General features: G+C 43.0%; 1 protein-coding gene across 7 annotated transcripts in view; it reads right to left on the bottom strand.

Moving 5' to 3' along the window:
• Positions 1-13,498, bottom strand: part of LUZP1 (leucine zipper protein 1) — a 139,065-nt gene that overhangs the window by 41,295 nt on the left and 84,272 nt on the right. For all 7 annotated transcript variants that reach the window (XR_004681774.1, XR_004681773.1, XM_035019539.1 and 4 more), the window contains one exon: positions 790-3,977. Coding sequence is in view for 5 of the 7 variants with exons in the window: in XM_035019539.1 (XP_034875430.1) it covers positions 790-3,858 (3,069 nt within the window). In the remaining 2 variants the exon portion in view is untranslated. The remainder of the gene's footprint in view (positions 1-789; positions 3,978-13,498) is intronic.

Raw genomic sequence — 13,498 nt, 5'->3', positions numbered from 1 at the left:
CAGGGCTCTTGGAGAGACTGAGATGGTAGGGAAGTGCTTTGTCAGATGTTGAGTACCCTGTGAGGACTTACAGGACATTTCAAGTTAATGCACCATCACCTGCCTTTTAAAAAGAAGGAAACAATGTCTAAGTCCAAAATGTCCTGCATCCTCGTAGGCTCCGTATCTAAAAGACACTCCCAGAGGCTTCCCCTTCACGCCCCTGACGCTCTGACCTTCAAATGAGGAGGTGGTTATGGATTTATCTATCCTGTAATGAGCCTACTGTACCAGCCCTGCCCTCAGACAGAAGATGCAATGACTCAGACAGCTGTCTGGGGCAAAAGAAGAGTGACACGTGGGCACAAAGCGTATCAGGGAGGCCCAGGCTAAGCCCTCGCTCTCATTCCCCACATGCCAGCAGCCGGCTGAGCCCTGCTGTGGGGACCCTTTCCCGGGCTCTCCTCTCTGGGGTGCTTTAAGGGGACTTCCTTTGGCACTCTGGCAAACCCAGAGAATGGAGGCCAGATCTCTCTTCTTTTCGTGTGGCCTTCATATACAGAAGAGACAAAACCAGGAAAAGGGTTCTGGAAAGTCATGCTGCCCTCTGCCAAAATACCTTCTCTTCAACATCCTTCATTCTTCTTCAAGGCCAAACCCACATGATTTTCAGCAGTTCTCTGGGCAACCCAGTTCTACCCAGTATTTCCCAGCCCCATCATTCTGAGTCACACTGGCCAGAGAAAAGGCAAGTGGAAGGAGGGGAGGGAGAGAGGCAGGGGTGGGGGAGAGGGAGAGCAGGGGGCTCACCGCGCCTGCCGAGTGGTTCCAGGCTGCCGCGGTGGCTGCATCTCCTGCCCGATTCCGACGAGTGAGCACCTCGGACACAGTGAGGCTACTGTGGCTCCTTCTGGAGACAAGCTCAGGGGTATCCCCTGAATTTCCTGCCCTCTGAGTGCCCTGCTCGCAAAGGTACAACCTGGGCTGTCCGAGGTCTGAACAGTCTGTGGCGGCCCTCTGGGTGTAGGCGTTGGGAGCTTCCACGTTTCTGCCTCCTCGAGCTGGGGGGTCTTCTAAAGAGTTCAAGTCTCGCCGACTCTTCCAGGCGTTCCGCAAGGTAACATGCCTGGCGTCTGCAGAGCCCGCTTCTGAAGGGGCACCATGGCTTTTCCACCTGATTGTCTCCGCTGGGGGTGCGTGGCTATTTCTCTCCACGGGCTCTGAGGGCTTGATTATAATGCTACTCCGAGAGACCACTGTTTCTGGCCTGTTCTTCAGGGGCCCATCTCCCGTTCTTTCAGCTTCCGGGAGCTGCAGGGCGAGGTCATGTTTGTGAATGGAGAGCTCCAAGGCGGCGCTGACGTGGTTGCTACCTGATGGGAGCTCTGCTGGCCCAAGCTGGATGTTGCTGGTGGACGTGTGCCTCTCCCGCGGGGCATCACCTGGGGCGGACCGAGGGCTGGGGCTGTCGGAGGGGTAGATGGTTATGCTGCTTGTCACCTTGTTTGGCCCTGGTCTGGAGGTGGATTTCTGCTTCTCCGTGGGGGCCTCGGTTCCAGATCCTCCCATGATTTTTTTCACATCCTTATCAATGATGACAGGTTTGATGATGGCCCTGGACCGCAAGGCCTCTCTGGGGCTGAAGGGCCGCTGGCTTGTCGCCCCAGCACCGTTGGCATCTGGGAACTCCACGGCATTGGCGGAAGCTCGGACAGGTTTCACAGATTCATTTTCTGTCCCAACATCTTTATCAGTCTCAAACAGGGAGGTTCTAAGTCCCCCTCGGGATTTGGCTTTTTCCCTAGAGTTGGGTTGGTGTTTGGGCTCTGGCTCTGGAGTGATGGTGGTGTTTACCAACTTGGCAGTCACGAGGGAGGTTACGTCCACGTCGTCATCTGAGTCTGGCTTCTCTCTGCCACTGGATTTGATGACTCGGCACCTCAGGGCCTCGTGCGGACTGCTGTCCTCCATCACAGCAGCTACGGGTTGATCGATGCCTTCTTTATTTGGGGTTGAAAAGCCCTGAAGGATGTTCTCTTGGCTTCTGGAGCTGTAAGGATACTTTGATAAAAGTGGAGGCTTGGAATTTGGGGAACCGGTATCAGCCTCCTGGCCACTGGCAGCCTTTTTGCCCTTGCAGAGCCCTTCTGAGGAAGATCTTCGAGATGAGGCCAGGGACCCAATCCCCTTAGGACTGCCACAGTCTGCAGCCTGATTTAACGGACTTCCACTGCTGGGTACCTGCCCCCTCTTGCCAAAGAGGGCCTCCACGGAGGTGTCAGAAGCCTTGTCAGCTCTACCCAGTATGTCACTGGGAACAGATCCATGGGTGGTATTGTCACTAAATGTTCGTGTTGTCTTCTCCACTTTTCCCTTCAACCCACTCTCGGTACCTGGCTTGGGAGTACCCTTCCAAGCTTTACTGTGCTCCTGAGCAGCTGGTGGGTAGCGGCTGAGCACTGAGGGCTGCTCCCGGGGCCTCCTCCCTTCACTCTGAGAAGAGCCTGATGCATACCGGTCTTCAGCTCTCCGTGTCTCCTGAGTCCCACTGTCTGCAGCCGCCCCTACGCTGGAAGCTTTGGCTGCCCTCCTATTAGTGAAACTAGGAGAGGAGACCTGCCTGTTGCCCAGAGAATAGTTTTCACTGTTGAGCACAAACTCCCTGTTTCGATGCCTCTCCCGCTTATGCTGAGGGGACAGTTCCCGGGGCGTGTGCTTGGACACAGGAGCCTCACTCCCATGGCCTCTGAACTTAGTCCTCTCGTGCCTGCCTTTGCTGGACAGGAAGGCCTCGTCCCCTGCCACCTCCCCATTCTCTAACTCTTTCTGTTTCTTGATTTGTAGCTTTATCTCCTCCAGTTGGCTGGCTAAGAGTTTGTTTTTATTTTGTTCACTTAGGTAATTATCCTGAAGATCATTATTTTTGGCCCTCATTTTCTTAAGTTCTTCTTCCAAAAATTCAAAATGCTTGATTTGTGTCTTAAGTTTCTCAATCTCTTGGTTAAGGTCTTTGACTTTATTGTCTTCCTGATTTCGGTTCTTTTCATTTTCGGATTTGTTTCTTGTCTCGTTCTCTACCTGCTTTAGATAATCCAGAGTGCCCTTCCTTCTTGATTCTTTGCATGGCAGTGTGTTGGAGATCCCGTCCTCAATCCGTAGGTCATTCCTTTCCAGAAGATTAGAAGCATTCCTTGTATAATCTCGGTTCATTTTTTTGTTCTGCTCCAGTTTCTGAGTGAGCTCTTTTATCAGTTTCTCATTTTCTTTCTCCTTTTCATTCAAGTATTTTCTCTCACTTACAAAGCTCAGAGTTAATGATTTCAGCTTTTCTAACTCTGACACTAAACTCTGCTCAGTTTTATCCAGGCGGTCCTCGGAAGATTCCAGTTCTTTCACTTTGACCCTGAGCATTTCCAGCTCAGAGGAGATCTTCTTTGTCAGGTTTCTCTCCTCATTCAGACTCAGACAGAGTTGGGTACAATCATTCTTACTCCTGCCAAAGGCCTCCTCCAGCTTCTCCAGTTCAGCCATTCGTTTCTGAAGCCGCTCAATCTCTGATTTCAGCTCCCGGGTGAGGTTTTCTTCCTCTTCAAGCTTCTCCTTCATCAGCTGACACAGGTCCTCCGCTCTCTTAATCTCCTCATCTTTGCCTTCGATTCTCAGCACTCGCTGGCGCAGCACTTCAATCTCTGCCAGCATGCTGGAGTTGCTGCCTTCTGCCTGAATCACCTTGTCCTGGAGATCCAGGAGCTCATCCTCTGCTTTCTGGAGGTTTTTTGTGGCTTCCTCCAACTCATCGAGACGGCGGCTTAGACTCTGTAACTTAAACCGCAGGTGGCGGCTGGAGGCGGTATCCTTGTAGTTTGTAAATTCAGCCATGACTACTGCCAGCCGGTGTGAGCTCCTAGAGGCATCCAGTTCCACTCGAGGGGATGAGAAATGGTTACCTTTCTCTTGGCATCCACAATCTTCTTTGGCAGCTGGAGACCATTATCAGTCTATAGAAGGAAAGCAGAAAGCATGTCAGGCAGCAGATCTAACATCTGTACTTCAGCTCCCAGTTGTTCTAATTCTTGTGCCTACAACATAGCAGGTGCTCAAATGTGTTGAATGAAATGAATTTTATTTATTTATTTATTTATTTTTAAAGATTTTATTTATTTATTTGACAGAGAGACACACAGCGAGAGAGGGAACACAAGCAGGGGGGTGGGAGTGCTTCCCACGGAGCAGGGAGCCCGATGTGGGGCTCGATCCCAGGACCCTGGGATCATGACCTGAGCTGAAGGCAGATGCCCAATGACTGAGCCACCCAGGCGACCCGAATGAAATGAATTTTAATAATCCTGCAGGAAAACACTGGTGCTTTATACTGAGGTGATTATCTAGTTTCATCCTAATGAAGAATTCTACAGTGGCCACATGGCAAAAATACACAGAGGAATGCCTCATTGGTCATCTTCACCATGTGCCACCTACATAATCTCAGGAGTATCCTTACGTTTCTGCAAATCATTAAGTAAACAGCTTCAGTTCTACTGAGTTGTAAAATGGGTATAATGACCCCTACCATATCTCTCCCCATTACTGTTCTGAGATAATGCAGAGGAAGCTCTTGGCAACAAAGCAGTAAATAATCATAAGATTATTAAGAGCTATGACAGCTTCAGGGAAAGAAACAGATCAGTGAAAAAGAAAATCACCTCACTGGCACTAGGGAGATAATAGGACCTAGGCTCCATGAAGGGAGAAAGAAAGGGTTATACCCCTAGAGAATTTATAATTTTGGGCGTGCCTTCACTTGAGTTCTGAGTTCAAGTTTACACTGCCTTGAGTGGTCTGGTATCAACCTGTCCTCACTGAGAATCTAACCTAAAATGGTCTCAGCCTGGTAAAATCCCTGGGAAACCTACCAGAGGTAAACAAAAAATACTCTGGAGAGATACACTCTCTACCCAGGTCACACAAGAGTCCCACAGATAAAGTCCTGCTGAACCTTGGGTTGACAATTCTAAATTACAAAACACATAAGGAGGGGCGCCTGGGTGGCTCAGTCAGTTAAGCATCTGCCTTCGGCTCAGGTCATGATCCCAGGCCCCTGGGATCAAGCCCCGCATCAGGCTCCCTGCTCAGTGGGGAGCCTGCTTCTCTCTCTCCGTCTGCCTGCCACTCACACTGTCTCTCTCTCAAATAAACAAAATCTTAAAAAATAAAATAAGGACCACTCTTTTACTATGACTGAACAAAGGATACTTATACAAATAAGAACCAAAGTTCGTAAGATAGAGACTGTAAATTAAGCACATTCCAATGTTTAAAGTCGTAAAAGAAGGATAGATGATTAAGTTACTCTTAACAAGTTCTAAACTTGGTTATAATTACTCTGTCCTCTTGCCTCAAACTACAACTTTTTAAGAACACTTGAATTCTGATTTCTTTTTTTTTTAATTTTATTTATTTATTTGAGAGAGAGAATGAGATAGAGAGCATGAGGGGGGAGGGGCAGAGAGAGAAGCAGACTCCCCGCTGAGCAGGTAGCCCGATGCGGGACTCGATCCCGGGACTCCAGGATCATGACCTGAGCCGAAGGCAGTCGCTTAACCGACTGAGCCACCCAGGCGCCCGAATTCTGATTTCTTTATGACTTACATGTTATTACCCAGCATTTTAGTTGAGATAAGAAAAAGGTGGTATCAACTAAGATCAGAAGATTTTAAAATTAACCAAAAAGAATCACTAGAAATGGAAAGAAAAATGGCAAATTAGATGCAAATGAAGAGTCCAGTGGTTGGGAAGAAATATAAGGAGATTACAAAGGGTAGCACAAACTTAAAAAGATTTTGTGAAAGAAAGGCTAATGGGGCACCTGGGTGGCTCAGTCTGTTAAGCACCCGACTCTTGATTTCAGCTCAGGCCTTGATCTCAGATTTATGAGTTTGAGCCCGGCATTGGGCTCCATGCTGGGCAATAAGCCTACTTTTAAAAAAAGAAAAAAAGAAAGAAAAGGAAGAAAGAAAAAGAATAAAAAGAAAGAAAGGTTAATAGATGGGGAATAAAACAAAGAGGTCCAAAAATGAGGAAGTTTAACATGTGACCCAAAAGGAAGGAAGAGAGAGAATGAGGGAGAGGTAATATTTGAAGAGCTACTAGTATTTTCAAGAGTTGATGAAAGATAGGGAGCCTTATATTTAGGAAGCAAAGTCCCAACCAAGCAGGGTAAAGTTAAATCTGCACCTAGACACGTAAGTAAGGATACAGCAAAATACCACAAAGAGAAGCAACAAGAAGGAAAAGATATATGTATTCTATGAAGAAGTAACAAATGAACTAGCTTCTCAGCAGAACCCTGTATCAAATAGAAGACAGAAGACATGGTGCTATCTTTAAATTTCTAAGAGAAAACAATCATAACATAGAAGAAAATACCCAGGGAAACTATGAAAAAAGATATAATTAGAAGCCCTTTCAGAACAAAAAAAAAAAGGAAAATAAAAACCTAAGTGTTTATTATTAAAAGACCCTCACTGAAAAAGCTATTTATGGATGTACTTCAGAGTATAGAAACTGGGGCACCTGGGTGGTTCAGTCGGTTAAGTGTCAGACTCTTGATTTTGGCTCAGGTCATGCTCTCAGGGTCGTGGGATCAAGCCCCACTTTGGGTACCATGCTCAATGGGAAGTCTGCTTCTCCCTCTCCCTCTGCCCCTCCCCCTGCTTGTGGACGTGCTCTCTCAAAAAAATAAATCTTAAAAAAAATATATATATAGAAACTGATCACTTAAGGCGGGCATGATATGCAAGAAGGAATGGAAAGCAAAGAGATTTTTTTAAAAAAGATTTTATTTGAGAGAGAACACATGAGAGTGAGCGGGATGGGTGGGGGGCAGAGGGAGAGGGAGAAGCAGACTCCCCACTGAGCAGGGAGTCCAACACAGGGCTGGATCCCAGGACCCTGAGATCATTACCTGAGCCAAAGGCAGAAATTTAACTGACTGAGCCACCAGACACCCCCAGGAAAGCAAAGAAATTAACTCAAACAAGCACTGGTTCAGTTAAACAATAAACAAAAATTAACTGGGGATAGGAGGAGGTAGGGCAGGATAAAACCAAAGTAGAAGTGAACTAAAATGCTGGGTAATAACATGTAAGCCATAAAGAAAGAAATCAGAATTCAAGTGTTCTTAAAAAGTTGTAGTTTGAGGGGAGGACAGAGTAATTTTAACTAAGTTTAGAACTTGTTAAGAGTAACTTTTTTTTTTTTTAAGATTTTGTTTATTTGAGAGAGAGAGCATGCAAGAGAGCACAAGCAGGGCGAGGAGCAGAGGGAAAGGGAGAAGCAGGCTCCCCGCCAAGCAGGGAGCCCTACGCGGGGCTGGATCCCAGGTCCCTGGGATCATGACCCGAGCCAAAGGCAGACGCTTAAGGACTGAGCCATCCAGGTGCCCCGTTAAGAGTAACTATTAATCATATATCTGATAAGGCATTAGTAAGCAGAATATATATATAAAGAACTCCTACAACTTAACAAAAAACAAGTAACATGATTTTAAAATGGACAAAGAACTTGAACAAACATCGCTCCAAAGATAATATCCAAGTGGCCTACAAGCACATATGAAAAGATACTCAACATTACTAAAATTAGGGAAATGCAAATCAAAATCACAATGGGAGATCACTTCATACCCATCAGCATGGCTGCTATCAAAAAAACAAGTGTTGGTGAGAATATGGAAAAACAAACGCTTGTGTACGGTTGGTGGGAAAATAAAATGGTAAAGCTTCTATGGAAAAGTGTGGCAGCTCCTCAAAAAATGAAAAATCAAATTACCATATGCCAGCAATTTCACTTCTGGGTATAAGTATAAAAATTTTCAAAACGGGATCTTGAAGAGATATTTGCATGCCTTTGTTCATGACAGCAATATTTGCAGTGGCCAAGAAGTGGAAGCAACCCAAGTGTCCCATCAATGGATGAATGGAGACACCAAATGTAGTATATGCTATAGTGAAATTATTAGTCTTAAAAAAGGAGATTCTGACACCTAGTACATCCTGGATGAAGCTTGAGGACACTGTGCTAAGTCAAACAATCCAGTCACAAAAGACAAATACTCTATGATTTCACTCATTTGAGGTACCTAGAATATTCAAATTCATATAAACACAGCAGAATGGTAATTGCCACAGGCTGGGGGAGAGGGGCATGAGGAACTGTTGTTTACTGGGTATGGAATTTCAGTCACACAAGATAAAAAATGTTCCAGAGATTGGTCTGCACAACAATGTGAATATATACTTAACACTACTGAACTATAAATGGTGAATATGATAGATTTTATGTTATGCATTTTTACCATAATAAAAAAATAAAAAATCTTAAGGCAGGAAAGAAGTAAAAAGCATACAGAAGGGTAGGGCAGACTTCCAGTTTCTAGTCCAGCATGTAAGGAAGTCATCACTGTGTCTTAACATATAAAAAGCTGAACAGACTGAAAATTCACAGCTCTTCTTAGATCCATGAGAGAAATGAGGTCACAAAAACCACTTCTCCAAAAATTAGACAAGTGGATGCAGGGAATACTAATTTAACAGAAGAGAAATTCACGAGTATCCCTGGGAACACCCGGCACCAGGGTAGGAAAACCTAAACTGCAATTGACAAAGTGCTGGAGGCTCAGTATGGACAACTCACGTTAAGAAGAAGAGGGAGTCTTAATCTTGGGGGGGATGCAGCACATTTTATGAGCTTTACCTCCAGGAGCTGTACAAGATTCTTACAGTGAAGATGAGAGAAAACTCCCTTGTGCATTCAGCAGGGGGAGGGTTAAAGCAAGCATTCTGAAACCAGAGCCTGCAGGAAGGGAAATACCCAACTGCAGCTCCCTCTAGCCATCCTGTACCACCTAAGGGGCGTAGGAGTTTGAGGGGAGAAGGCCATCAATAAAGGCCTACTTAACTCAGTCCTTTTTATCCAGGACATCAAGTCCTGCTTGCATCAAAAAATTATAAGGCATACTAAAAGGCAAAAAACATGGTTTGAAGAAACACAGCAAGCATCAGAACCAGACTCAGACATGGCAGAGATGTTAGAATTACCAAAAATTTAAAACTATGATTAATATGCTAAGTGGAAAAAGTAGACATCATATAAGAACAGAAGTGGAAATTCTAGGAATCAAAATATGTTAGAAATCAAAAACACTGTAACAAATGAAGAATGCCTTTGATTATCTCATTAGTAGACTAACAGAGCTGGGTAAAGGACCTCTGAGCCTGAGGGTATGTCAACAGAAACTTCCAAACCTGAAAAGTAAAGAGAAAAATTACCAAAAAAAAAAAAGGAAAGAAAGAAAACAGGACATCCAATAAGTGTAGGAGAACTACAAAATGTATAACATGTAATCGGAATAACAGAAGAAAAAAATCTGAAGCAATAATAACTGAGAATCTCCAAAAATTAGTGTCAGACACCAAGCAGGATAAATGCCAGAAAGAAAAGACAAAAGAAAAACAAAAACCCAACACCTAGGCATATCAAATACACACTGCATAAAATCAAAGACAAAGAAAAAATCTTGAAAGAAGCCAAGGGGGGCGCCTGGGTGGCTCAGTCGTTGGGCGTCTGCCTTCGGCTCAGGTCGTGATCCCAGGGTCCTGGGATCGAGTCCCGCATCGGGCTCCCTGCTCGGCAGGAAGCCTGCTTCTCCCTCTCCCACTCCCCCTGCTTGTGTTCCTGCTCTCGCTATCTCTCTCTCTGTCAAATAAATAAATAAAATCTTTAAAAAAAAAAAAAAAAGAAAGAAGCCAAGGGAAAAACCACCTTACCTACAGAGAAACAAAGACTAGACAGAATTACATCTGACTTCTCAGAAGTCATGCAAGCCAGAAGAGAGTGGAGTAAAATATTTAAAATGTTGACAGGGGGAAAAAAACACCACCAATCTACAATTCTGTACCCTGCAAACATGAAAAAAGAATATTTTATACCACTTCAAAAATGAAGAAAAAATAAAGACCTCAGACAAATAAAAATTGAGACCTGCTGCCAGTAGACCTGCCTTGCCAGAAATGTTAAAGAGTTCTTCAGTGAGAAGAAAAAGATCAATTAAAAATTCAGATCACATAAAGGGAGAGCATTAAAGTGCAAGTAAAATAGCATTTTTAATTTTTCTTACTTTTTTTAAAGATTTTATTTATTTATTTGACAGAGAGAGATAGCGAGAGCAGGAACACAAGCAGGGGGAGTGAGAGAGGGAGAAGCAGGCTCCCCACTGAGCAGGGAGCCTGATGCGGGGCTCAATCCCAGGACCCTGGGATCATGACCTGAGCCGAAAGCAGATGCTTAACCGACTGAGCCACCCAGGTGCCCCTAATTTTTCTTACTCTTAATTGATCTAACAGGTAACAATTTGTGGAAAATAATAGCAACAATGAGGGACGCCTGGATGGCTCAGTCTGTTAAGCGTCTGCCTTCGGCTCAGGTCATAAACCCAGGGTCCTGGGATCAAGCCCCATATGGGGCTCCCTGCTCAGTGTGTTGCCTGCTTCTTCTTCTCCTCCCTCTGCCTGCTGCTCCCCCTGCTTGTGTGCTCTCTTTCTCTCTCTCTCATAAATAAATAAGATCTTTAAAAAAAAGAATAATAGCAGCAATGTATTCAGTGGTTATAGGTTATGTATAAATAAAATGAATGAAAGCAGTGAAAGGGACAAGAGGAAGTAGAAATACTTTATTATAACGTATTTGTACTACTTATAAATGTACACTGCAAACTCAAGGTCAAACACTAAAAAAAACATTTGATATGTTAAGGACAGAAACTGGATCCATAAAAATGCTCAACTAAAGCCACAAAAGGCAGAAAAAAAGACCAAAAGGAACAAAAACGAGACCACATAATCACTTTTTAAACATCAACAGTCTATACCAATTAAAGGAGATTGGTCAGAGTAGAAAAAAAATCAAGACCCAACTATACATTTCCAAAACCCACTTTAAATTTTTCTTAAAATTTTTAAGTAATCTGGGCACCTCATTGGCTCAGTCGTTAGGCATCTGTCTTCGGCTCAGGTCATGATCCCAGGGTCCTGGGATCAAGCCCCGCATCGGGCTCCCTGCTCCGTGGGAAGCCTGCTTCTCCCTCTCCCACTCTCCCTGCTTGTGTTCCCTCTCTTGCTGTGTTTGTGTCAAATAAATAAATAAAATCTTTAAAAAAAAAAAAAAGATTTTTAAGCAATCTCAACACCTAAGGTGAGGCTCTAACTCACAACCGCAAGATCAACAGTCACACACTCCACCAACTGAGCCACCCAGGTGCCCTAACTTTTAATTTCTTTTAATTCCAGTATAATTAACGTACAGCATTATATTAGTTTCAAGTGTACGATACAGTGATTCAACAATACTATGCATTACTCAGTGCTAATCCACTTAAAAATTTTAATAAAGATACATAATGACTAGGAGCGCCTGGGTGGCTCAGTAGGTTAAGCATCTGACTCTTGATTTAGGCTCAGGTCATGATCTCAGGGTCATGAGATCAAGCCCCATGTCGGGCTCCATGCACAGCAGGGAGTCAGCTTGAGATTCTCTCTCCTCCCTCTGTCTGCCCCCTCTCTAAAATAAACTAATGTCTTAAAAAAAAAAAAGATAATGATTATTGATTGTAATTGATTAATGATTAAAGTAATGATTAAAAGTAAAGGAATGGAGAAAGATCTGCCATGCTAACTAATCAAAAGGAAGCTGGAGTAGCTACATTAATTTCAGACAGATTTTTTTTTTTAATTGTTTATTTGAGATAGAGACAGAGAGGGAACACAAGCAGGGGGAGTAGGAAAGGGAGAAGCAGGCTTCCAGCTGAGCAGGAAGCCGGACGTGGGGCTCGATCCCAGGACGCTGGGATCATGACCTGAACTAAAGGCAGATGCTTAACCACCTGAGCCACCCAGGCGCCCCCAGACAGATTTTAGAGCAAGTGAATTTATCCAGGGTAAAGATATAATGATAAAGGAGTCTAAATTTTCCAAGAAGACATAATAATCCTTAATGTATATGCACCTAACAATGGAGTATCAAAATATGCGAGGCATAAACTTACAGAATTGCAAAGAGAAACAGATGAATCCACTACTATAGTTGGAGACTTCAGCACTCCCCTGTCAGAAATGGACAGATCCCACAGGCAGAAAATCAGTAGGGACATAGCTGAAGTCAACAACACCATCAATCAACTGGATATAATAAACATGTATAGACTACTTCATCCAACAATAGCAGAATACACATTCTTAAGTTCACATGGAACATTCACCAAGAGAGACCACATTCTGGGCCATAAAACACAATTAACAACTTAACAGAAATCATATACTGTGTACTCTCAGACCACAATGGAATTAAACTAGAAATCAATACCAGAAAGACAGCTGGAAAATACCCAAATATTTGGAGATTAAACAACACACTTCTAAATAATACATGGGTCAAAGAAGAAATCTTGAGAAATTTTTAAGTATTTTTAACTGAATCAAAATTAAAATACAATTTTATCACGATTTGTGGGGTGTACCAAAAGCAATGTTTAGAGGCATATATAGCACTGAATGCATACATCAAGAAAGAAAAAAGATCTACAAGCAATAAGCTAAGCTTCCATCCTCAGCAATTAGAAAAGAAAAGCAAGTTAAAACCAAAATAAACTGAAGAAAAGAAATAAAATTGAAGCAGTAATCAACTGGTTCTTTGAAAAGATGGACAAAATCAATAAGCCTCTAGCCAGGCTAATGAAGACACAAATTATTAATACCAGCAGTTAAAGAGGGGATAGCACTACAGATCCCAAGGACATTAAAAGGATAATAAAGAGACCTGTACCCCTGAAACAAATAATACATTATATGTTAATTTAAAAAAGGATAATAAAGGATTATGAACTCTATACCCACAAATTTGATAACCTAGATGAAATGGACCGATCTCTTGAAAGATATAATCTGCCAGAATTCACACAAGAAGGAAACAGATCATCGGAATAGGACTATATACATTTAAGAAATGGAATCAATAATTAATAGCCTTCAAAAACAGGAAACACACCAGGCCCAGATGGGTCACTGGTAATTGTAAAATACATTTAAGAAGTGATTATACCAATTATACAATTTTCTACAAACTCTTCCAGAAGTTAGAAGCAGAGAAAATACTCCCTAAATCATTCTGTGAGGCCAGCATTACCCTAACACCAAAACTAGACAAAGACATTACAAAAAAAAAAAAAAGAAAACTAGAGATGAAGATCTCTCATGAACACAGATGTAAAAATCTTCAACAAAATGTTAAGAGATCTAATCCAACAATATGTAAATAGAATTTTAGACCATGGCCATGTGAAATTTATCCCAAATATACAAAACTGGCTCAACATTCAAAAATCAATTAATGTAATCCAGCATATCAATAGACTAAAGAAGAAAAATTACATGATCTTATCAAAAATTACAGACAAAGCATTTGACAA

Source organism: Mirounga leonina, unplaced genomic scaffold, assembly GCF_011800145.1.
Source record: "Mirounga leonina isolate KUSES-001 unplaced genomic scaffold, KU_Mleo_1.0 Mir_173, whole genome shotgun sequence".
Taxonomy (NCBI): domain Eukaryota; kingdom Metazoa; phylum Chordata; class Mammalia; order Carnivora; family Phocidae; genus Mirounga; species Mirounga leonina.
This window is presented reverse-complemented; position numbering and strand designations above follow the sequence as displayed.